Source organism: Bison bison, unplaced genomic scaffold, assembly GCF_000754665.1.
Source record: "Bison bison bison isolate TAMUID 2011002044 unplaced genomic scaffold, Bison_UMD1.0 scf7180017864128, whole genome shotgun sequence".
Lineage (NCBI taxonomy): Eukaryota > Metazoa > Chordata > Mammalia > Artiodactyla > Bovidae > Bison > Bison bison.
In genome coordinates this window covers 432,846-458,413 of record NW_011494700.1, presented here as the reverse complement: position 1 = coordinate 458,413, position 25,568 = coordinate 432,846, and the positions used below count along the sequence as shown (strand labels likewise).

General features: G+C 39.6%; 1 protein-coding gene across 17 annotated transcripts in view; it reads left to right on the top strand.

The window, feature by feature from the left end:
- Positions 1-25,568, top strand: part of KLF12 (Kruppel-like factor 12) — a 528,361-nt gene that overhangs the window by 488,012 nt on the left and 14,781 nt on the right. For all 17 annotated transcript variants that reach the window (XM_010839655.1, XM_010839659.1, XM_010839654.1 and 14 more), the window contains one exon: positions 10,019-10,176. In XM_010839655.1, the coding sequence (XP_010837957.1) occupies positions 10,019-10,176 (158 nt within the window). The remainder of the gene's footprint in view (positions 1-10,018; positions 10,177-25,568) is intronic.

Here is a 25,568-nt window from a genome sequence, read left to right as displayed (position 1 = left end):
GAGGTGATGGTTCCACAACATTGTGAATATAATGAATGCCACTGAATCATGCACTTTATGGGGTGATTTTATGGTATGTGAATTAGATCTTTTACATCTTAATACAGATATTAACCAAAAAAAAAAAACAGGAAGAAGAAACCCAACTTTAAGATATATTGGACATTGTATCAGGTTTACATTATTCTAGGTTAATCTTCCTGTGTGTGTACTAAGTCGCTTCAGTTGTGTCTGACTCTTTGCAATGCTGTGAACTGTAGCCTGCTGCTGCTGCTGCTGCTAAGTCGCTTCAGTCATGCGACCCCATAGACAGAAGCTCACCAGGCTCCCTCGTCCCTGGGATTCTCCAGGCAAGAACACGAGTGGGTTGCCGTTTCCTTCTCCAATGCATGAAAGTGAAAAGTGAAAGGGAAGTCGCTCAATCATGTCCGACTCTTAGCGACCCCATGGACTGAAGCCTACCAGGCTCCTCCATCCATGGGATTTTCCAGGCAAGAGTACTGGAGTGGGGTGCCATGCCATTCAGAGGATCTTCCCGACCCAGGGATCGAACCTAGGTCTCCCACATTGCAGGCAGATTCTTCACTGTCTGAGCTACTAGGGGAGCATAATAAATTATAATAAGCTATAATTCATATGTAAATTTTCAGATCACAGCCTATGCTTTTTTTCTAGGAATCGCAACAAAAAATAGGATTCTTGTTTTCTTTTTTTCCTTAAAGATAATAATGAGAGCTTATTGATCACAAAACTTTAATTTAGAAGTCTGCATATAAAAATGAAGATTCAAATTTCACATTGTTTCCTCTTTTAAGATCAGCATGTTCTGTTTTTGTTTTCTTTTGCTTGTTTATCATTAATACTTGACCTAGTTCAGAAATAACTTTGTGGGACATACACTTAAGAATTACTGTTGTATCATTAGAATGTGGAATAAACACACTAGGCCCTAGGCTAATGTGGCTGAGTTTCCTGGCAGCCATAACAAAAACGTAAATAGGGTGGGGATTTTTAGTTCTAACTATCTGATGAAAAAAAAATTTGTGTATATGTATATATTCCAGTTTTGCCAAGCAGGCTTTCCTTCATACCAAATAAAGATTATAACATAGCTCTTTCTCTCTTTCTCCAGTTTTATTGAAGAGTGAGAGAAGCCTAGCTTGAAGAGTCAGGAAATAGACTAGTACCAGCTCTACTACGGTTTAGCTGTGTGGGTTTGGCATAGGTTAGTTTAATTAACTTTTTGAGCCCTGGTTTGCTCATCTTCTAATGTCTTTCAGGTATAAATTTGGGTCACATTACTATACCTTCTAACTTTTATAACATCAATTTGGCAGAGTACTCAAAGATTGAGTTTCAAGAAGGAAAATAAAAACAAGTAAAATATTTCCTCCATTAGATGGAAAGATTTTTGGTATTCTCCAAAATTCAAATACGTACACATTTTATGGTAGGACAAATGCCTATTTGTGGAACCAGATAGCCAAAAAAAATTCAAGTGAGATATTACTAATGAGTTCTACTTAGCCATGTTATTTTATATATCCCTGTATGACTAATTAAAAACTGTTTCAATAATTTATGTAAGCATAAGTACCAGATATTAACTGGTATAATTTCGGTGCTCTTTAATAAAACAAATCTCTAGTGGAACATAGACCTTGCTAATGATGAGCATAAAATAGATGGAGGCTGTGTTGATGGTTACTTAAAAAGTTTATTTATGATTGCATTACAATAACTCATAAGAACTGCATATTTCAAACATTTTATATATGTCTTAATATTTAAAACACCAAGTCTTATTATATATTGTCCTCACCTAGTGCACATCCGTACAACTTCTTTATGATCGGATCTGTCGTATAAGAAGATCCTTCTGATATGGAAAAGTTAGCGTGTTTATATCAAACATCAGTGTTCACCCTTGAGAATGTCCTCATGGGATGGACTGTGTTCCCCCAGCTCTTTCCTCTCTTTCTTTCTCCTCAGCCTTCCCAGCACCTGCTGATATGCCAGCTTCTAGAGAGGCATGCATATAACCACATCTTCATTCTTGAGTTTAAAGTTTATCTTTAATAAAATAAAGAGAACAGTCCTAGAGGGTCTCAAATCCAGATGGGCTCAAAGACCACACCTGTAAGACAAATGCATGCTGCTGCTGCTGCTAAGTCACTTTAGTCGTGTCCAACTCTGTGCGACCCCATAGACGGCAGCCCACCAGGCTCCCCCGTCCCTGGGATTCTCCAGGCAAGAACACTGGAGTGGGTTGCCATTTCTTTCTCCAGTGCATAAAAGTGAAAAGTGAAAGTGAAGTCGCTCTGTCGTGCCCAACTCTTAGCAACCCCATGGACTGCAGCCTTCCAGGCTCCTCCGTCCATGGGATTTTCCAGGCAAATGCATAGCGCTGTCTTTATAAGGCAACAGTGGTAAGGCCTGTGCCAACCTCGGGAAGACAGCACCTGCCTTAAAGGCATTCTGATTGTTTAATCCTGTTCAGACCTAGAAAGTTTTTTTTAAGGCTTAAATGATCCATTGAGCTACAACTCCTAGCGTGAAACATAATTTAAACCCCAACGTTTCTTGAAGAAATTTTGTGGAAATGTTCTTCTGAATATTTTGACAAGTTTTATGTCTTCTGTTCCATGTCCAGTATAATTCAGAAATCTATACTTGTTTCAGGGCTCTTGTTCCATCCTACATTATGAATTGATTTTATGGGAAAAAATCTTTACAATGAATACAGTGTTGCCCCCAAAGAAACTATTTTGAATAGATAACTGTATATCTGAGATGGGTCTCTCTCTTTTTTTTTTTTTAACAAAAAATCCTCTTTCAGCCTGTAATCTGAATTCATCATACAAGTTTAACTATATAACAAATCACAGCAGATGCCATTAATAATTTATTTTTTCTATTTATCCATGTATCTATTTTATCTTTTGCTTAAACAGCTTATGATCTTACTTGCTAAAATATGATGAATCAAAAAAACAGCAGAGTCTGTAACAGTTTTGAGTATTTTAATGGTCCTAGATAGTGATTAAAATTACTGAGTAGCCGCTGTTATTTTTAAGGAAAATCATGATATACTATAAATCTATCTATAGACTCACCTACAAAAAGTTAATTGGTAAACCAGTGAACCAGTCTTTTAATTAGTAGGGTATTTCATTTATTAGAATAATTCAAAATAAATTCTGCACATATTCTGTTTGTATGAAAAAATGTCAGCTTTTGAACATATTTTATCTAAGTATTACTCTTGATTTATACATTTCGTGAAAATGGATTTATTTTTATTGAATTCAAATTTGAATGTAAAGTGGTGTAATGTTTTTGTCACAGCTTCTGGAAAGATTGGCAACTTCTAATCTTACAGTTTCAGTGTGCTCAAAATTAGTTTTCTGTAGGAAGCTGTGGGCAGGAATGAAAGTGAAAATGTTAGTCACTCGGTTGCTTCTGACTCTTTGCAACCCCCTGGACTGTAGCCCAGCAGACTCCTCTGTCTATGGAATTCTCCAGGCAAGAATACCAGAGTGGGTTGCCGTTTCCTTCTCCAGGGGATGTTTCTGACCCAAGGATGGAACCAGATTTTTCTGCATTGCAGACAGATTCTTTACCACCTGAACTACCAGGGAAATCCATGGGCAGGAACAAAAATGGTGAATCAGTGGATTTGTGCTATCTTAGAATGACGCTTCTGGGGACTGGATAATGAATGTATCTAAATAACCCCCTTTCTCTAATTAATATCCCATTGAAGACCTTGACATGGTTTGATAGAAGCTAGAGAGTCTGTGATAGTATGGAAGAGAAATAGGAAGATTCCTGCTTCTGAGAGCCATCTGCTGGCTAAGAAAAAGCCTGCAAAAACCTACATGTGTCTGGCTTGTCCACATGAATAGAATCTCAAGTACTAAGATTTATGTAACTCCTGGTTAACTGAAATTCTCATCAACTCTATTTTTTGGCTTGTGGCCTCTATATTTCATTCCCAATGTGGTGTTTGATTTACTAACGAGGAAGTGGTTCTCACTTCCGTCTATTCTGCAGCAGCAGCTGATTCAGAATTCCCGTAGGTGATATTTACATTCTACTGAAAATCATTTTAAAACAAGCTTTGGAAAACAGTACAAAATATACTTTTAAAACTGAATGTGCCCTCTTCCCTTAAGGTAACTCTGTTGTGCAACTAACTCTAAACACTTTCTGGTACCATTGTAAATAAACAAAGATGGCAGGAAAGGAACAAGTTCTCTGGTCTTGATGGTTGAGGAAGACTTAATCGCATATCACTGCCAAACTCAATCTTCAAAAACATTTCCCTGGAAAGATACATATTTTACAAAGTTAAGAAAGTATTTTTAAGGTAGATTAATAGTAAGTAATTACACTGTGTATCTCCACTGGCAGTATTTATAAAATAGTTTAAAATTCTCAGGAGTAAAGTGTATGCTTTATCATAGCAGACTACATTTAAGAATGCTTTTATGTACTGTTGTTTCTATAATAGGATTAGAGGGGAAATTTAAATGATTCAGGTTATTTTGTTGCTTTTTTATCTTTTATGGGGCTTCCCAGGTGGTACTAGTGGTAAAGAACGTGCCTGCCAGTGCAAGAGACCTAAGAGATGCAGCTTCAATCTCTGGGTCAGGAAGATTTTCCTGGAGGAAGGAATGGCACCATTCCAGTATCCTTGCCTGGAGAATCCCATGGACAGAGGAGCCTGGCGGTCTCCAGTCCCTGGCTTCGCACAGAGTCAGACGTGACTAAAGTGACTTAGCATGCATTCATGCTTGCATCTTTTATTAGATGTGGTTTATATTCCTAAATACCCAAGTGAGTAGAGCATAATAACTCAGGTGGATTCTGATGTCCTTGGGTTCAGATCCTGGTGTGGTCACCCACTCTGTTTTGGCCTTGATCTTAACCTCCCTTTGCCTCGGTTTCCTCATCTGTAAACTAAGGGTACTAATAATATTGACCTCCAAGAGCTACTTTGAAGCTTAAAGCATTTAGAGCAGTGCCTGGCCCATGGCAGGCATTCTGGCAGTGTCGGCTCTCATTGTTATCCTCAATCCTCCTCCTTGATGTTCTGTTGAGATGATGTGTGTGAATTTGCTGAAGGACCTTCCATCCCTCTGTTTTCTGCTCTTTTTAAAATTTCCAATACAATATAGTAAAGTTAAAAAAGAAAAAAAAAAAAAGAAAAAGCAACAAATGGGAAAAAAAAAAGAAAGAAAATAAAATTTAGGATGTGTGTGTCCTCTTCCCAGTCTTAAAAGATTGTCCTGGCTTTTTCCTTTTAACTCCTGTAGAAACTCCAATTTCAGTGAAGGGCGTCTCACTGCTCTCGGGTCACACGTGACAAATGGCCTTTATTACCTGCTGATTATAGTTAACCTTCATTCCTTTCATGGCAGCTGTGTGGCGCCTTCTATTTAAATAGAGCTGTTCTTGGATGTGACTTTTCGAGCCTCTCTGGGTTTCGTTCTAATTTAACTTACCATTCCAAGTGGGACTATTGTGTCACTGAAGGCGTGATTCACTCATTTGTTCTCTCTCCATCTAATTATTACGACGAAGTGCCTGTGAGGCCCCCTCAGGCATTCATTCACTTCTCTAAATGGTCTAACCTTCTAGGGAAGGGAGTGGGCCTTTAGTTATTCTTTATGAACTGTGTGGATGTGTTTAGTGCAATGTCTGGGAACACACTAGCGACTGTGTTCAGTGGCTGAATGGTCCCGACCGTTTTCATCATACCAAGCTTATTACTAAGGATTATTGGAAGAATCCTCTGCTGGCATAGGCAGTAGTTTTTTGCACATTTCCATTCTTCAGAACGAGGCCAACTTTTGAAGCACACAAGTCAGTGTGAGTGCATGTGGGGATACCTTAAAAGCTGTGGAAACAAAGGGCGCATGGCTCAGAAAGCATAGAAAGGGCAGAATATTTTAATTTCACTGAAAATTTTAATTGTAAGCCGTGCTTTAGAATGCCGTTCTCTTCAAGTTAGAGCAAAGAACCAAGACACTCATGGGAACATATGATTTTAATGGTTACCCAGAATCCCTGGTATTCAGTCACCACTTTGTATATTACAGCATTTAAAATATGAAACAAAAAAAAATAGATATGCAACAAGCAACAAAGTTTTACTGTATAGCACAGGGAACTATAGTCAATATTTTGTAATAACCTATAATGGAAAATAATCTGAAAAACAATATATGTATAATTGAATCACTTTGCCATGCACCTGAAGCATTTAAATCAACTGTACCTCAATAAAATATATGTATTATGAAAAAAATAAAATTTGAAACAGGGAAATGAAAGTAAGAGGAATTCAGTAAGCACTATCAGAAGACTTGAAGTCCAAGGATCCTGGTAAGGATTAATTAACCAATTAAAGGTTAATTAATTGGTTGATTATATTGAATTAAGAATACCTGACTTAATACATTAATCCATTCATCCATCCAACTATTCAGTCATTCTATTTAGCAAACATTTCTTGAATGCCCACAATGTTCTTGGCTCCAGAGACCCAAAAGTACTTGGTACCAGCATCTTAACTATCAGATTTCCTGCCGTGGACTTGGCGTGGCCAAACACCCAGTCCAGTTATCTCCCAGCTGCCATGTCCCCCAACCCCAGGGTCGTGCTGTGGGCCCAATACAGCAGCAGTCCTCCGTGGAGTTGGGTTTTTCTCTCCTCTTCCTGTGTTCTTGAAGCTCGTCTGCATTTCTGATTCTTTTTTTTTACTTCAGCCCCATTTACCTGCCTTTCCACAAAGAGATGAAATAAGTAGTTCTTGTTTGAAAGGTACAGGCTAGCGTAAGGTTGTGTGACATCTGAGGGTATCTCTGCCATTTAAAAAGGGGAACCAGGGGAAGTCTTACCCATTGAATGCCATTTTAAGGTTAGCTTGGTTGGGTCCATTTATTCAATGCACATAACTCTTATTTTTATCATCATCATGCAGATATCTTTAGATAGTTGTTCTTTATAATGTCCTAAAACATTTCACTTTAAAATGAGGAAAACCGCGGTATGAAGTTTGTAGAGCATTAAGGCCATCCACCGAACATGTGTTCAATTTTGATGTAAATTCAGAAATCTGAGTGAAGTGGTTTCCCGCCATTCTGTAGCTCTGCTTTTCTTCCCTGCCCGCCATATAGTCCAGTGGCTGACTGAATAGCAGCATTACCTCCCTGGTCCCTTATAGACTTGCTTAGTAGTTACTGAGTATTGATTTTAGGTTTATTTTTTTACTTTTCTCTGCATATATGAACACATAGCAGAATAAATAGCTAAAATCAACAGGCCAAGCAATATGTGTGTGTGTGATTATGCTTAGTTACATTTAGACTTCTGTATAGATGCATAGAAAGCATTGTACAAAACAAAATGTTCTTACTATAGGCTTTATGTTATAACTTGAGGGACATAAATACCATGTCATATTCTCGATTTGAAAGGTGTAAAACATACCACAACACGAAAGTTTCTATTTGTGAGGCCCCCAGTGACAAGATCCATATTTGTTTTTATGACTAGATAGTCAAGAAGTGAATTACTGTTGCCTTATTGTCACATATAGAGTCAATTTGTTCACAAGAATCACATGCTATGCCAGAACGTACCTTGTTGGGAGTGACTAAAGCCCTTCTCTCATGGGAAAGACCAGTCACACTGTTTTGACTCTCTTCACAACCAAGCTCCAATCCCTACAACTGAGTCAATGATGTGGAAAACCACCAAGCCTCATTGAGTGGTAAGAAGGCTGAAAAGTGGCTTAGCCATCCCGTATGTTCTTTCCTTCAACTTCATAGAAATCTTGCACAAAACTGTTTAAGATACAGGCAGATAAACGTCATTTATATTTGATCTTAGCTAACAATATAAAGCATTGGCTACTGAATCTGTTACTTGTACAAGTGAAAAGATGCTTTGAAAACTTGGGTGGCTCAGTCAGTAAAGAGTCCGCCTGCAATGCAGGAGACCCGAGTTCAATCCCTGGGTCGGGAAGATCCCCTGGCAAAGGGAAGGGCAACCCACTCCACTGTTCTTGCCAGGGAAATCCCATGGACAGAGGAGCCTGGTGGGCTACAGTCCAAAATGTTGCAAGAATTGGACATGACTTAGCAACTAAGCCACCACCACCATATGGAAGGAGACATTTTAAAGTTTACTGGAGCAATGTTGCAGTAAAATATTAGAAATAAATCTATATGTCCATCACTTAGGAAATGGATTTTTAAACTCTGGAATGAATGTTCATTGGACTACTCCCATATTTCATCTGAGTCAAGTATTAACCAGTTATAGCCCATGGATCAAATACTGTCCACTATTTGTTTTGTAAATAAAGTTTTATTAGAACATAGACACACTCATTTGTTTTATTTATACTCATTTATCTATAGCTGCTTTCATGCTACAGTTGCAGGGTTGATTTGTCACAACATAGACTGTATGACTCTTGGTCAAAATACTCACTATCTAGCCTTTTATAGAAACAGTTTACCAACTCCTGATCTAGGTAGATTAAAACACCATCTATTATAAAATACACCGCTGAGAAAGATAAAATAAATCAATTAAACCATGACCAGCCATCAAATGTCAGAGGCATCCTGAGTTAGAGACATTGAAATATGAAAAGATTCATCTTAGGATCCGTGCACTATGGCATATAGCACTTCAAATGAACAAACCACTGTGTCTGTATCAGTATAAACAGAGCTCAGATCCTCAGTGTCAAGTGAGCAAAAGTCAAGTGTGGAAGAATTTGCAGAATGATGTGAACAGCCTTTTATCTATATGTCTCTTTAAAAACACGGTATAATGAGTTTCCATGAATGCAGATACCAGTAAGCATAATTTAAAAGAATTGGAAGGATTTGTAGAAAACTGATGATAGAGATTTTGCCTGGGAGGACAAGGGATCAGGACAATGGTGGAAGAAAAAGGGGGAAAGTTATCTTTATCTGTAGTGTTCAGTTTTTTTGAGGACTGATTTATTCATAAAAAGTAATTTTAAAAAACTTTGAAACCGGGAAAAGCTGAAGGAAAATAATGTCAAAGTATTAATAGTGGTAAATCTTCTGTAGTAGGAGTATGCGTGATTGCTTTTTTATTGTATTTCACTGTAACTTTAAAGAACTTCATGAATAACTTAAAAAAATGAGTCATATTCTTCATTTCTATCTCAATCAAAAGAGATTAATGTTGGAAGAAGTACATGTTAATCTGTTACCTGACATTACAAACTGATCCTGTTTTTCTACTGTGGCATTAAGATTAAACAATGTACAAGTCAGGGCCAAATTTCATAGTTAAAACTTTTTTTCATAATGTGGTACAGCTAATCTTTAAATACAATGCACTTGATTCTTCACCGTGAAAAACTACCAACGGGAAGAGTTAAATGTCAGGTGCATTTTGCAGAACCAAAATAGCTTGTCATGAGTCATGTTATTGATGTACTGATGTCATTTCTTTCAGCCCAACCTCACTTGTTTTGAAACGTACATTGTGATTTTACATGATTTTATGTGTTGTCACATGCAATTCAGACCCTCATGTTACTTATTAAATGCATTCATTTTGTCATTTGTCTGTAGCAGGTCTCCCTAAAATATTCTCTGTAAGTGTCTTTGCAAGTTCAGAACTTTAGGCGATAATTCTACCACCACCGGATAATTTCTTTTGATGATGGAGATCTACTCATTCACCACTGCTTTCGTGTACTTTTTTGCTTTTTTCATTCTGTTGTTATTTTAAGCATGTCTTCCTCTCCCGAGGAGTGTTTCATCAAAAATAGGTCAAGCTGCCCGCCTTCGAGATTAAGCAATGAAACGTGTCCCAGAAAGTGACAGCAGTAACGTGGACCTGGGGCCTCGAGTCTGTATGAAGCTGCAGGCTGCGAGCCTCAGGTCACACGGTACTGGAACCAAACAGGGTGCTGTGTTTGCTCACGATTTAAATCTACTTTGTCTTTTTCCAGTTCAATCTCACCATTTAGTATTGAGAGCACAAGACGCCAGAGAAGGTCTGAATCCCCAGACTCGAGAAAACGGCGTATCCACAGATGCGATTTCGAGGGCTGCAACAAAGTGTATACAAAAAGTTCTCACCTGAAGGCTCATCGAAGGACACATACAGGTAACAGCTCTGCAGGGCTTCTCACCTGAGGGTCACTGAGAGTCCAGACAGGGCCGGCTGCTTGACTTCGGACCCCTGGGTGTGCTGGAGTGTTCTGTGCTCACCCATCATGTCTGAGCAGGGTGCATTCCTTCTCTTAGTCGAAAAAGGCTTAAGTCTTAGTGAAATTTAGAAACAAGTATTTCTTCTGTGTCTTAAGGACTTATGTTAGTGTGAACCCAGTGGTCTAGACTTTTTCATAGTCAGAGTTGCCACTTAATGCTTGTCTAGGTTTTAAAATGTCCACGTAACATACAAAACAAACTGAATAAAATCATTTTCTTCTCTTAAAGTTAGCATTTTCACCACCACTTAGATCATGTTTTTCTCCCCTTGATCTCATCCCCCAAATAACCAAACGGATAAACAGCAACAACAACATGAAATAAGATTGACATATACATAACACTGCCAGGAGTTGAAAACTTTATTTCTCCATGATTCCATTTGATTCTCACTGGTATTTTTTTGTATATGGAGAGGATTTTTTATATTCATAGTTTGCAAAGAAGGAAATTGAGATCACAAGTGACTCGCTGACTTTGTCACCATCCATTCACCCAACACATCTACGCTCCCACCGATTCACCCTCCCAAGAAAGAAGCTGGTGGTTCTTCACTTAGCTCTCTGTTCACCCCATCCATCCTCTACCATGTATGTCTCTCACTTGGCATCCCCTGCCTGCCTTGCTTTCTGGATCCCTTTGGGTACCACTGATAGGAGGCTCTGGGAAGAGACCAAAGACCAAATTCCTCCCCAATTACGGAACCTTTTCAAGGAAAAGTGACTGGTGACTGGAACATGTGAACCTCAGAGAAGAGGGAGATTCATTCATAGGCATTCCTGGTAGCAACATACCAGAGATCAAGACAGCCCAGTCCAGTAACTACCCTGGACAGGAATCTGGCTCCAGCACCCACCTCTGGGAGCTTCATGTGTAACAGATCCCATGGGGCCATGTAAATAGTGCTCCCATCTCAGATACATTAAGGTAACCACACTGTGTGAACTGTTTCCCAGCTGAGGTAGCAAATTTATTTAAATTGGCATTCTTTGCCATATATTGAGTCATGTTAGTATAGCAGATTGTTTGAAGCTTTCTTTACAGAGACTTTCATGATTTTGATCATTGAGGTGGGGCATCTTTGTGTGTGTGATGATGTTATAGCACAAGATGCTGCTTGAATTCAGAAAAGCTTTATAGAGTCTGCAGTTTAGTCTTGCTCATCTACCACGTTAATACGTTTGCTATTTCTAAGGTAATTCAGCGCAGTGTGCAAACTGCCCCTTCCCATCTTTCTTCCCTGTTCCCAGCCCTTCTTCCTTTTCTTCTTAATTCCAGATCTTTCCCTCTTCACTGATCCTGAGCTCTCCCAGGAGAAGTTTTCATCTATTTCTTAGACACTCATTTTGTTGTTGTTTTGTTTTCTTGGCCACACTACACGGTATGTGAGATACTTAGTTCCCTGACCAGGTATCAAACCCGTGGCTCCTGCAGTGAAAGCACAGTCTCAACCCCTGAACCACCAGGGAAGTTATCAGGCACTATTTTTTAATCAATTTTCTTTCTTGTTTTTGGATCTGAAAAATTAAGCCATTTAATATTTAAGTTAGTTTTTTATTGGAGTACAGTTGATTTACAAAGTGTTCGTTTCAGGTGTACAGCACAGTGATTCACTTATACATACACACGTATCTATTTTTTCCAGATTCTTTTCCCTTATAGGTTATTATAAAATATTGAGTAGAATTCCCTTGCTACACAGTAGGTTCTTGTTGGTTATCTGTTTTATATATGGTAGTGTGTATTCAATTTTCTTATGAAGGCCAAGAATGAGTATAGACATAAAAGTTGAATAAGCATATTTCATCCTATCAGTAGATAATGAACACAAATCATAGGAGTAAGTATGATCAGGTTGTATTACTGACATTTTATGGGAGCATTTCAGTTATAAGAGAAAAAAAAAAGGATGACCTTTCATCAGTGAATCCTCATATATTTTGAGTTATTCCTATTTTCCTTGAACTTTCTGAAATAACTATTAGCTCCATTTTCACCAGACATCCTCTATTTCAATTATCTAAGTGGTGAACAGTGAAAGAGAAGAAAGGGTTTAATGAGATGCTATGAAAGGATTTTAATGTGATAGCATTGTAAGATTGAATTTTGAAGGTTTTAATATATATTGTAAAAGTGGGGGAAATGTGACGTATGCATTGTAATTCAAAGCAATATAAACCTCTAATGCTGAAGCAGAATTAATCAGCGTGGCTTATTAATAAGATGAAATCATTGACTCCTAAGGTCCAAATGGACCTTCGATGTCATGGAGTTTAGTTCATGTCCACATTAGAGGAATCCCTTGGGTGTCATCTCTCACGGAGAACCAGTCCCTACTATGCAGTTTTCTGCACACTTAACAAATCTTTTCTTTCATTTGATCCGCACAACACCTGGTCTCGTTGTCTCCTTGGTAACGAGAGTGGCTCCCGGTCGAGTATTATTTCCTACCTCTCCTTAAATTCATCGAGTAACAGAGAGCTTTTGCTTCTGCAAGACAAGTTGGATGATGTTTCTGAGGGCAGAGTCCTTGTCTCTGACAGCCTTGAACTGTCTGCTATGGCTTTGTTTGGCTACTTTACAGCTCCAGGCGTCACACTAATTTTCACTTCCGGGCGCTGGTGCTCCTCTCAACACTGCCATGAACCACTGGCATCTTCATTTCTCCAAATCAGACACCCTCAATTCTCTCAGCCACTTTTTTCTAAGTATACTCTGACATATCATTGTGTTTTCTAAAGTTTTCACCCCCCTAGTTGATGTAAGAGCTCTTGTTAATGGACATCTCTTAATAGATGCGAAGATAGAGTTAAGGCTTTCAGTTGTCTTTCTCTGTTAGGTCATCTATGTCAAAAACTGCTGAAATCCTGATCTTTCCCTCCCTTGTAACAATAACATTTCTTTTAAACCAAAGCATGCGGTGGTGTATTTGTCGTTGAACCTGTCAAATGATGGCTGCCTTGAGAGGGGCGGGTTTTCCCTCACTGAGGTGTTTGCCCCAGGCTGGATAATCTCTTGTGGGAGATACAGGACAATTATTGCTGTGGGAGCTGCACATACCCTTTCAAACCTTAGAAAAACTTATACTGTATATACTACATCCATTTGATTGATGTGAGCTCATTATTCTAATAAATCGAAAAGACTTTAGAACCCCTTCCTGCCCACCTTGCTTTTAGTATTTTAGGTTTCTTCTTCAGCTTCTCCATTTTTTTCAAGTACTGAATGGAACAGGTTCAGGAAAAAGGACTCAGATGTGGTCCTGGAGACTTCCATCCAAGTGGGTCTCAATTCATAAACTTACAGCTAAGAATCCACCTACTTGTCCTACCTCCGATCCATGTTTCTTGATCTCAAAGCTCCACCCAAAAGTCCTTGGGAAATTTCTGCCCCAAACCCAGATATGACATATTCATCCATCCACTTAGCAGAGAAATACTTATACTGGGCAAGACAGAAGCTCCTAAACCACCAGTCAAATAACAGTACTTTTAAAAAGAAAGAATGAAACTTGGTTGCTTTGCTGCCACCAGTTCAAAGTGAGCCCATACTGGTTTCTGATTTATAATTACGTGCAAGATTTCATAACTTTGTGCTCAAAATGAAATGAACACTAGTTCTGTAGGGATTCAGGTTGGCTTGCTTTGCTTTTAGCAAATATCCTCTTAGCCTTACCTTTGCTTCAGGCATATTGAGTAAGGTATTTGTGTGTGACCAGTAATAATGAATGTGAAGTATGGGATTATAACAGATGACTTATGAGAACTACACACGCAATGGGAGGTGAGCAAGGGGCAACAAGACACTACCTTTGAGAAAGTCACGTTAATTCTGCCTGTAACTTGATCTTTTGTGCTTTCTTAGTAAATGATCAGTCATCTGTTTAGGACATAGATATAAAGTAAATTAAACATATCTATAGGAGTGTGAAAGAGGTTCATTTTCTACATACTCATAAAGAATTTAGAATAAAGCAAGAAATGCTGGAGTACCTTCTTAAACTGAAAAATAACTTAGTCTAATGAATGTGCATTTTAGATAATAGCATAGAAGTTTGGCCAAATATTTTAAATGCCTACTAACATTTCCCTGTGGCAAATTGTTTAAGGCATATTCAGTAGAAGGAAAAAATATATTTTGACCATCACATTTACCCTACCGTCAGCAAGTATAATAATTATTCCTATTCACTAGTCTGAATTGTATGTCTCCTCTGCATGAAGCCATGTACAGTGTATTTAAATGAATCGCACTGTGTTGAAATTAAAGGTCGTTTAAATCTGTATGATACGTAACTATTATGTACAATGAATTTCTCTGATTTTAAGAATTTTACTGCTTATCAAATGATCTAAATATGAATTTTAGGAGATAATGGTTTTACAAATTTGATATTACATATATATATAACTCTCTTTATTTTCCAAAAATGTGTGCCATCGTGTTTTCTGTAAATGAAATGCAGTACAAGGAAGTAACACTCAGGCACCACTGATTCGTACAGCCACTAGATGGCGCACAGCAACCAGATGTTGGGTCTGGCTTAAGAGGGTCCAGAAATCAGCTGGAACCCTCTAGTGGTACATTTGAAAGGATATGATTGTCCCTGTTCTGCTAAATACTATTATTTAATGATGAACAAGGAAATGGCAAGATAAAGATTTAAAACTAGGGTTTTTTTTTTAAATAAGTATTAATCATTTCAACATGTAAGAATATTTAGTTTCAAATGAATCATAATTTGAAATTTTCAACTTGGTATCCTGTTCTCTAATAAATTTTTGAGGCTTGTTTAGCCAGTCTTGCCTCATAGTTATTTGAATTCATATGAACACTCTACACCTAAATGTTAAAAAGTAGTGAACACAAGGCAGTCACATTTCTTATCTATCTGACTGTAGCAAAAGTAATTTGTATCTAAATTTTACACATCAAGGAAGGTAACTCATATGAATACTTTAAAAATACTAACCAATTTTTACTCAAAAGTCCCTCATTATTTATTTCATTATGTCCTTCCTTACCTTTACAAATGAAGGAAATGTTGTATTATTTAGCTCTTCCCTTGAGGAATAAAGCCTTTGTAAGTAATATCATGTGCTGTAATTTCATGTCATGGGGTTGCAAAGAGTCAGACACGACTAAGCGACTTGCACTTACTTTCACTTTCACTTTTTTTCAATGACCGGTGCATTGGCTCCCCAGATGGCGCCAGTAGTAAAGAACCCACCTGCTAATGCAGGAGACATAAGAGACACAGGTTCAGTCCCTGGGTCTGGAAGATCCCCTGGAGGAGGGCATGGCAACCCACTCCAGTATGCTTGCCTGGAGAATCCCCATGGACAGAGGAGCCTGGTGGGCTACAGTCCATAGGGTTGCAAAGAGTGGGACACTTAGCGACTTAGCACAGCACAATGCCTGTGCATGTAGTATACTGCAGATGGATGGTGCATGTAGATAGTGAAGGACAGGGAAGCCTGGTGTGTTGCAGTCAGTGGGGTCGCCAAGAGTCAAATACGACTTAGCGACTGAACAACAGCAACAAAAATGGCTGCACACACATGCATACACTGTGATCTGAAATGCTCGTAGATTCCTTGCTTTTTCACTTTTTATCTGCCTCGCCCCTTCTCATTGCTATTCCTCTGTTTCTTGCTTCCAATTCGGCATCTCATTTTACTGGATGAGATTTTGAAATGACTTGATAAAATCCTACACAGAAAATCACGAGCCGTGTGCCAGCAGTGCATCTTGCTGGCCTTTGTTCACTAGTCTTGGGGTTGCTGGGTCTTACCTTCAGGCGGTGGGGTGCTGCTTCTATGCTCACATCCATCTTCATTATTTAAATAACTCATTCCATGTAAAGCTCCACTTCAGACCCTCTGTCTAGATTCATTGTTAGATAAAGCATAAGGCTTAATGATGCCAAGATAATGAATCACTTAAGGACAGACTGACATTTTTCAAGAAAAAAATCCTCTGCGAATAAGTTGTTTGCACATCTTAGCCAAAGAGCTTGCAAGTATGCACCGTATTGGTAACTGCAAAGAAATAGGAAACTATCATAGAAATAGCACTAAATTTGAAGTCAATAAACAGAAGTTTATCTCTGGCCCCTAACTGGTTGGTGAGCTTAGACAAGCTACTTAACTCAGTGAATCGCAGGTTTTCTATTTTTTTTAACTGTGAATATAAATATAGCAAGTTGTGGCCTAATTACCCTGTGTGTGCATGGTAAGTCACTTCAGTCGTGTCTGACTCTTTGTGACCCCGTGGACTGTAGCCTATCAGGCTTCTCTGTCCGTAGTCTTTCCCAGGCAAGAATACTGGAGTGGGTTGCTATGCCCTCCTCCAGGGGATCTTCCTGACCCAGGAATTGAACCTGCATCTGTTTCGTTTTCTGCAGTGGCAGGTGGGTTCTTTACCACCAGTGCCACTGCATGCCCAGTCAGTGCAGTGACGGTGAAAGTCGCTAAGTCATGTCTGACTCTTTGTGACCCCATGGACTGTGGCCTTCCAGGCTCTTCTGTCCATGGAATTCTCCAGGCCAGAATACTGGAGTAGGTAGCCGTTCCCTTCTCCAGGGGCTCTTTCCAACCCAGGGACCGAACCCAAGTCTTTCATGTTGCAGGCAGCTTCTTTACCATCTGAGCCACCAGGGAAGCCCCGGTAAATGCAGGGACTAACACATTATAGGGACCCAGTCATTATTTGTTGAATTGAAATTATGTGTCTTATACTGATACGGATATATGTTATTAATGTGAGCAATAGGTTCAAGGCAAAAAATGTTTGGATAATTTAGTGTATTCTTATCGCAATCAACTGTTTGCTCCAGACTCTACTAATTTAAAATGTATATAATGCAGAAAAAATGGGGGTAAAACTAACAAACGAACCAGTCTCCGAACATGCTCGACTGTATGGAGCTCACTGCACATTCTAGCCCTCTTCCTGAAATGGCCTGCCTGGGTGCCTCCATTTTTTTCTTCTCGAGTTGGTAAACCTCTGTTTATTTTTGGAAACTGCCTCAGTGTCTCCTTGTCTGTTAAACTCTCTGACCACCCTCCTTCGCTCGGCACTTCACTCATAGAATTCCATCGTCTCTAATCCTGGAGCACTTGGATGTGTCCCTGTCACAGCAGCGCAGTGGGCAGAGAGGGGCCATGTGGGAAAAAGTGGAGCAGTCGAGAGAGCAGGGCGTGGCATCTGCTTGGACATGAGGGCAGGGTTCAGGGAGACTTTGAGGACATCTGGGGTGCATGGTTAGCAGGAAGGAATGCTGAAAGCAGACACGGAGACCAGTGGTGAGAGAGAGCCAATATCTCCTAAGGACCTGCTGGGTCAGGCTCAGAGCTCTGCTATTTCTTTCCATAATTTAATCGCATCTGTAAGGCCTTGGAAAGGTCAGAGCAGCAGTCCCCAGCCTTTGGGACACTGGGGACCGGTTTTGTGGAAGACAATTTTTCCACGGACCGGGGAAGGGGGGGTTGGTTTCGGGATGATTCAAGCCCATTGCATTTATTATGCACTTTATTTCTGTTGATATTACATCAGCTTCACTTCAGATCATCAGGCACAAGATCCTAGAGGTTGGGGAATCCTGGGTTAAGGTGCTCTTTGCTGTCATGGAGTAGACAAGGAGGTGAGCTGAAAGGCAGACTTTGGTTTCTCTAAAACCTGTTATTCTAGTTTTATAGAACCAGTTTTTTCTAGTTTGTTGTGTTTTCATTATACCTATCTGCAACAGGTTTGCTAATAACCTACCAGTCTCCCAGAGGGGCCACACTCCATGCAGGTCTAGCCAGTGGCCCCTACCTGTTTAGAGTTGGTCATCAAGGTACTTGGAAGTATTAAGATAGCTGCTGCTGCTGCTACTGCTAAGTCGCTTCAGTCGTGTCTGACTCTGTGCTACGCCATAGAGGGTAGCCTACCAGGCTCCCCGGTCCCTGGGATTCTCCAGGCAAGAACAATGGAGTGGGTTGCCATTTCCTTCTCCAATGCATGAAAGCGAAAAGTGAAAGTGAAGTCGCTCAGTCGTGTCCGACTCCTAGCGACCCGATGGACTGCAGCCCACCAGGCTCCTCCGTCAGTGGGATTTTCCAGGCAAGAGTACTGGAGTGGGGTGCCATTGCCTTCTCCGATTAAGGGGATGTTAAATGGCCAGTTTTTAAAATTTCTATTTATTTATTTACGGCCACACTGTGTCTGCGTTGCTAACATGTGCTTCTCTAGTTGCAGTCCTCAGGCTTCTCATCATGGTAGCTTCTCTTGTTGCGGAGCATGGGCTCTAGAGCACCCTGGCTCCATAGTTGTGGGGCACGGGCTTAGTTGCCCCACAGCGTGTAGAATCCTCCTGTATCAGGGATCGAACCCATGTCCTTTGCATTGGCACATGGATTCTTAACTACTGTACCACTGGGGAAGTCCTGAAATGGTCTATTTTTAAAGTTTTTCATCATTAATGTGAACTGGTCTTATTTTTTTGCCAAGCTTCACAGCTTGCAGGATCTTAGTTCCCTGACAAAGGATTGAAACCCAAGCCCCCTACAGTGGAAGCATGTTCTAACCACTGGACTACCAGGGAATTTCCAGTCTGTCTTTAGCATCAACTAAAATTTCTGAAGTTGTTAGAAAGCCCGTGAGAAGACAAGGACCAACAGCATTAATAATAAAATGAAAAGAGCAATTCTTGAGTGATTGCTCTGCACATAGCTCTCTGAATAGTAATGGGTACCCCTTAAAGATGAAGACAGCAAGGGGTTTGAAATCTTGTAATGGAGCCATATCTGCAGAGATCTGGATCAGTAACATAAATATTATAAAAATATTTGCTTGTTTTCACGTATGAAGGAGTTATTTTAATCTATTCTAGAGAGTTACTACTTATAAACACATTGAAAATAGAATCTGTTACTGCTTCCACTTTTTCCCCATCTGTTTGCCATGAGGTGATGGGATCGGATACCATGATCTTGCTGTTTAGTCACTCAGTGGTGTCCAACTCCTGCAACCCCATGGACTGTAGCCCGCCAGGCTCCTCGGTCCATAGGATTTCCCAGGCAACAATGCTGGAGTGGGTTGCCATTTTCTCTTCCCAGGGTATCTTCCCAACCCAGGGATCGAAACCACGTCTCCTGCATTGCAAGCAGATTCTTTACCACTGAGCCACCTTGCCATGATTTTAGTTTTTTAATGTTGAGTTTTAAACCAGCTTTTTCACTCTCCTCGTCCACCCTCATCAAGAGGCTCTTCAGTTCCTCTTCACTTTCTGAAGTTAGAGTGGTGTCAGGGAACACTTGATGGGAAAGCCCTGAGCGAGCTTATGCAGGTTGCTGTAGCAGCACTGAAGGAGTCTTTGGTCCCAACTGCAAGGCTGCGGCAACCATCACCTACCCATGGGAACCTGCAGGAAAGGGCCAGCTCTAAAAAGGAAGCTGAAAAATCAGATCAGTAACAAAAGGTTTTGAAAGTATTTACTTACTTTTGTTTATGAAGGAGTTATTTTAATCTGTTCGAAAGCTACTACCTAGAAACACAGTGAACCTAAGATTTACAGTTGTCGGAATATAAGTATGAATGCTGTTCACATTTGATTCAATTTTGATTTTAAACTGTTACCTTATTTAAAAACTAAAGTCATCTCTTTCATGTATTTAGAAAAGTAAAGACTTCTAAGACAGTCTATCAATTATTACCTCAGTTGAATAAACTGCTTGCTAAGTGAGTTGATTTTTTGTTTTTGTTAGCACACAGATCATCAGTGACAATGAAAAGTTAAAAATACTGTGGGATCTTATCACCGTGCTCCTCATTTTCCTTCCTCTGCTTTTGGGTTTATTTTGTCCATTCAGCTATCAAAACTGTGTTATACGGAGTAGGGTAATAATATCCCCAGTCCTTGTTCTTTCTCATGTCCTGCTGAGTAACTAGATTATGCCTCCTGGCTTAATTTTGCTGAATGATAAAATTAACTACTACTAATAGAACATGTGTGGCTTTAGTGGAACTATTAAGGAACTGTATTTTTGTAGAAAATATAGTTACCATTAAAGAGTTTATTAAAATATTATTTATGTATAAGGCTTATGATAAATTCAATAAAAGCCCTTCATCACTAAGAATAAAAAGAATTATAAAGTAAATACATTGCTTAAAGATTAAAATAATTGATGCTCATTTGAAAAAAAAATAGATTCAATCACAGATCATGTTACTAATTTTAACACCACATACCATGTTACTAAATTTTAAAAATGAGATATTTATTTGTAGACTCAACCTTTAAATGACACTTACTGCAAATAAAGTCTGTTATTTTCCCTTTCAAAAACATATAGTCTAGGGACTTCCCTGGTGGTCCAGTGACTAGGAACCCACCTTGCAACACAGTGGACACAGATTCAGTCCCTGGTCAGGGAACTAAGATCTCACAGGCTGAGGGGCAATCAAGTCCGCTTGCTACAAACTACGGAGCCTGTGCATTACAACTCAGATCTGTCACAGCCACATAAATAAGTAAATATTTAAAAAACAAACAAAATATATATTCTACTTAATTGGAATGGGAAAGGGTTGTAGAAGGGGTAGAGTGCAATCAGTAAGCTCTTTGTTTCACAAAGTGGATTGCTCTTCTATTGACTCTTGTATGTTAAACTTCAAGAGAACAGGAGGCATTTGAGTTCAAGCTGTTTCATTCATTTGATCAACAAGCATCTGTTTGCACAGAGCAGAATAGTATAGAAAAGGCACCCTCAGCACTGCACTACTGAGCATGATGGACAAGTGGGAAAGCTGTTGTTACTATGGGATGGGGTGTGAGGAGGGTTTAATTACAGGCGTGCCCAGGGTGCAAAGGAGTGGAGTGATCACACTGTTTCGGAAAGTTTTCCTTACAATACAGACAATAAACTGGAGGGAGCAAGACACAAGACAGGGAAACAGCCAGTAGAAGTTAGTACTCATGAAAAGTTGTGCATGCATGTTCAGTCATGTCTAACTCTTTGCAACCCCTTGGACCACGAGGCTCCTCTGTCCGTGGGATTCTCCAGGCAAGAATACTGGAGTAAGTTGCCATGCCCTCCTCCAGAGGATCTTCCTGATCCAGGGATTGAACCCATGGCCGCTGAGGCTACTGCATTGGCAGGCAGATTCTTTACTACTGAGCCATCTGGGAAGCTCACTGAAAGGTGGGGAGACTCTAAAAAGAGGCAGACCATCTTCGTGGAGATAAACTGGAGAGAGCGTTTTGAAGGCAGAATTGGTAGATATAATGATAATCAGGTTGGGGCAGGTAGAGAATAACAGATAGGAAAGAGTCCAGGAAATCTCTCCAGCTGGAGAGATGTATGACCTGATACCTGAGGAGGTAGGGTTGTCTTGTTTCCAGATACTAAAACAGAAGGAGGAACAGACCTTGTCTAAGTGGTAGATGCTGAATAACACCTTGGTCACATGGAAGTTGCTTTCTGGCTGCCAAGTGAAAATGTGGTCTCCCCTGCCATGGTGCGTGGGAGAGAGACTGAGATGTCACACTTGGGAATCTTTGCCTTAGAAGTTGTGGGAGCAGCCATGGGTACCAAGGAGAGCCTCTGCAGGTGAGGAGTCAAAGCCTGAATCTCAATGAACACTTATGTGACAGGTAAAGGAAGGTGTCTGAGAAGAAGCTGAGGAAAAGACTACCAGGAACAGGAAGATCAGTACTCTAACTACCTGGAAATATGGGCTTCCCAGGTGACGCTAGTGGTAATGAACCCGCTTATCAATGCAGGAGACTTAAGAGACATGGGTTCAATCCCTGGGTTGGGAAGATCCCCTGGAGGAGGTCCTGGCATACTCACTCACTATTCTTGCCTGGAGAATCCCATGGATAGAGGAGCTTGACTGGCTGTGGTCCAAATGATCGCAAAGGGTCTGACAGACATAGCACCTGGAAATATAAACTCAGAACAGCCAAATAAAGAATCACCCTTAGACCTTGAACTGTTGCTTTCACTGAAGTACATGTTTATTATAGGCTATTTTTCACTTCCCTTGTATTTTATTTCTAGGTGCAGGGGGCTAGGCTCCTGTGGGTTAACGTATTGTCTCTCCTATCAGTAGAAATTCATATTCTCTCAGTCTGCTTGGCCAGGTCTGACTGGATATTCTGGTTTATGAAAGCAGCGATTTAAGATTGAGAAGCATTATAGGAAAATGGTTAAGACTGTGACCTTGGGTGTCAGATCCTGGGTTCCAGTCCCACCTCCACCTGCTACATACTAACTCTGGGTGAAGTGGGGCTGCTTATAGCAACTTCATGAGGAAGTTAAGAGTCAACATTAAATGAATTCAGATCCATACAGCTCTTAGGACCAAGTGGGATATGTGGAAAATGCTATCTACTGTAGCAAAGATTATACTTATCAAAGAAATTCATTATAGAATTGTATGGAAAAGAAAGAAGAGGCCCACTTGTTTACACATAATGAAACAGAAAGTCAATTAATTCAGTCCAGACAGTTCTTGGGGAGGATGCTAAAATACTAATCACTTGTCTGAATTGACAAGACCAAATGAATCAAAAAAATTATAGAATAATTTGGTCTGCGTGGCCTATAAAGAAGTTTTATACTTACTAGGAAAAATCAGTATCAGGATTGGCATCCATTTACCTGCAGATCTTAATTCCTTCCTGAAAAATAACAAATGACATTTATTTTTAGCTTCATGTTATTTTTATTTCTTGGCAGAAACAGAAAAACCTTGAATTTCATAACTGTAGAATTCAGGATCCTTTACTGAGCACCTCTCGTTTGCTGGGCACATGGCACGTATATTTCTAAGTTTCACAACTGGACGAGTATTCCCATTTTATAGACCGGCAAGCTGGGATTGGGTCCGGATGGAGTTTCAGAAAGCTTTACTCTCTAGCCTGAGATCCAGTCACCGATTGGCGACTGAGCCTTATTGGACCATGCATTCCGCTTGACCATGCATTCCAAGTGTTAGTCACTCAGTCATGTCCAACTCTTTGTGACCCCGTGGACTGTTGCCCGCTAGGTTCCTCTGTCCATGGAATTCTCCGGCAAGAATACTGGAATGGGTAGACATTCCCTTCTCCGGAGTATCTTCCTGACCGAGGGATTGAACCCCGGTCTCCTGCATTGCAGGCAGATTCTTTACCATCTGAGCCACTAGGGAAGCCCATGCATTTAAAGCCCGTGCTATTTTCTGCCTCTTTAACACCAGCAAGAAGGCAGGTGCCTCGTCTACCCCTGGACAAGCCAAGGGCCTGTAACCTCAGCTCTAGGTTTCTGTTTCCTCATTTTCAAAGTCCCTGATTTCCTTCCAGATCTAAGATTCTGTGAACTCTTATGAACTAATGTGACAGAAACCAGAAGACAAGATAGGAATCTTGATTCTGGTGTTTTTTCCCCTCATATGCAAATACCATTCCTCAAGTGAAACCGATTGTCACAGCAAGTATGTTGAGTCTTGAGTGTGATGAAGCTCATTTGTCAGTGTCTGGGGCCCCCTGACTTTACACAAGTTAAAGAGGGACACATTTCAGAAGTACACTTCGGCACTGAAGAACATGCCTGTGTTTCCTGTTGGAGAAGGTGGTTTGTTTTGTTTTGTTTTTTTGGTTGCTTGAGAAAATAATAGAGAAAAGCTGATGTGAGGACATGGGCGTTTTGTTTCACTGGGAGCTTTGGCAAACTGCACATTCCTTTTCTGGTGTTGCTCACACGTCATTTTAATATGAAAAGGCACCTGTCTTTTGTCTCAGGACACATTTACCTTTCAGCATTTCAGATGGTGAAACGGGAGGTACCTGAAAAAGTTATTTTTGTTTCATGGGTTTTGGGAATCCATTCAATACCTGGTGTTTTCTTTAGACTTTATTATGCCTTCTGCTGGGTAAATGTCATGGAAATGCATTGAGTGACTCTTAAGCCTTTTTTTAACCAAAATTGAAAGAGACAGCAGTTCTCATAATAAGTCAGTTTGTTGACTGTTCCAAGAAAAAAAAACCCTGATGAGAGTTCTCATTTTCCCAGGATACTTAATTAGAATATTATTTAAATAATGCTTGTGAATATATACGTGTATAAACACACACACACAGAGGCCATTGTGGATATAAAAATTGAATTAACTTGAACCCCCAATGTGGAATTAAGAGTGTTTTCAAACAGAAATTAACAGACTCTCTTTTTGGGTATGTTCTCTTTTTAATCTTTTCAGGACCCTTTAAAGAAATTGGAGGGCTTGTTATTAGTTTTGGTTAACATTTTCCTTTTTCAGAGATTTTCATAGTTTAGATCAGTTTTTACAAAGAACTGAAAGAGGACAGGTTATGCTGAAAAATGGTCAAAAGGTAGAAATGGCTTATGAATTGGTCTTGGGACTTAGAGACCTTCACTTCAGAATCGAAAGCCTAAAATAACTGCACCCCAGGGTAAGCGTAGTGTTACCCATCTTCTTTCTTTGATTTTTCTTAGACATTAGCAACTTGATGTCTGGACTTAAAAAAAAAAAATCAGTAAGACTTATTGATGAAGACATATAATACACCATTTCCTATCATTTTATTACTCCATAGGATTAATACAGGCAATAAAAATCAAAGGTGATCTGATGGTGGAAGCAAAACTTCTGATTATTTTGAAAAAATACTTAAATACATTTTCAAAGACTTTGCTCCTGAGAATTTTAAGTGTATTTGTGAGTTAGACAAAAAAAAAAAAAGACGGGCATGCTATTTTATTTTTAGCCTATTTCTAGGAAAAACAGTTTTGAATAACACATTTGCAGAATTCTGATTCAGATGAGTTTAAGGACAATTCACCATTCTTGAAGAAACTGCTAGAAATTCTGTTTACTGTCACCACCATTCAGACTGCTGCAGAGCAGCTGTGCATCAGAGAAGCACAGATCCTGGGAGATAGATGTCCAACTCCTATTATTGTCCAAATCAACCCTTTCCATAGGAAACTATTCATGGAAAATTCATCTCCTCTTCTGTCCCCACCACTTTAGAGTGAGTGTTCTATTTTCTGGTAAGATTTAAAAGAAAGAAGGGCAGATGGATGAAGGATTCTCTCCATTATATCTTTTCAGGACTCATTTATACATATTACAGTATATCTTACAAACTTATTATCATCTTAATTAGTTTACTCACATTGTGAAGTTAGTTTCTCTTATTGTAATTTATTTATAAGATTGTACCACTTAAATTGCTTCAACACACAAGCGTACACTATAACATCCAGTTTCAATACAAGGTCGTAGTCCCTATGC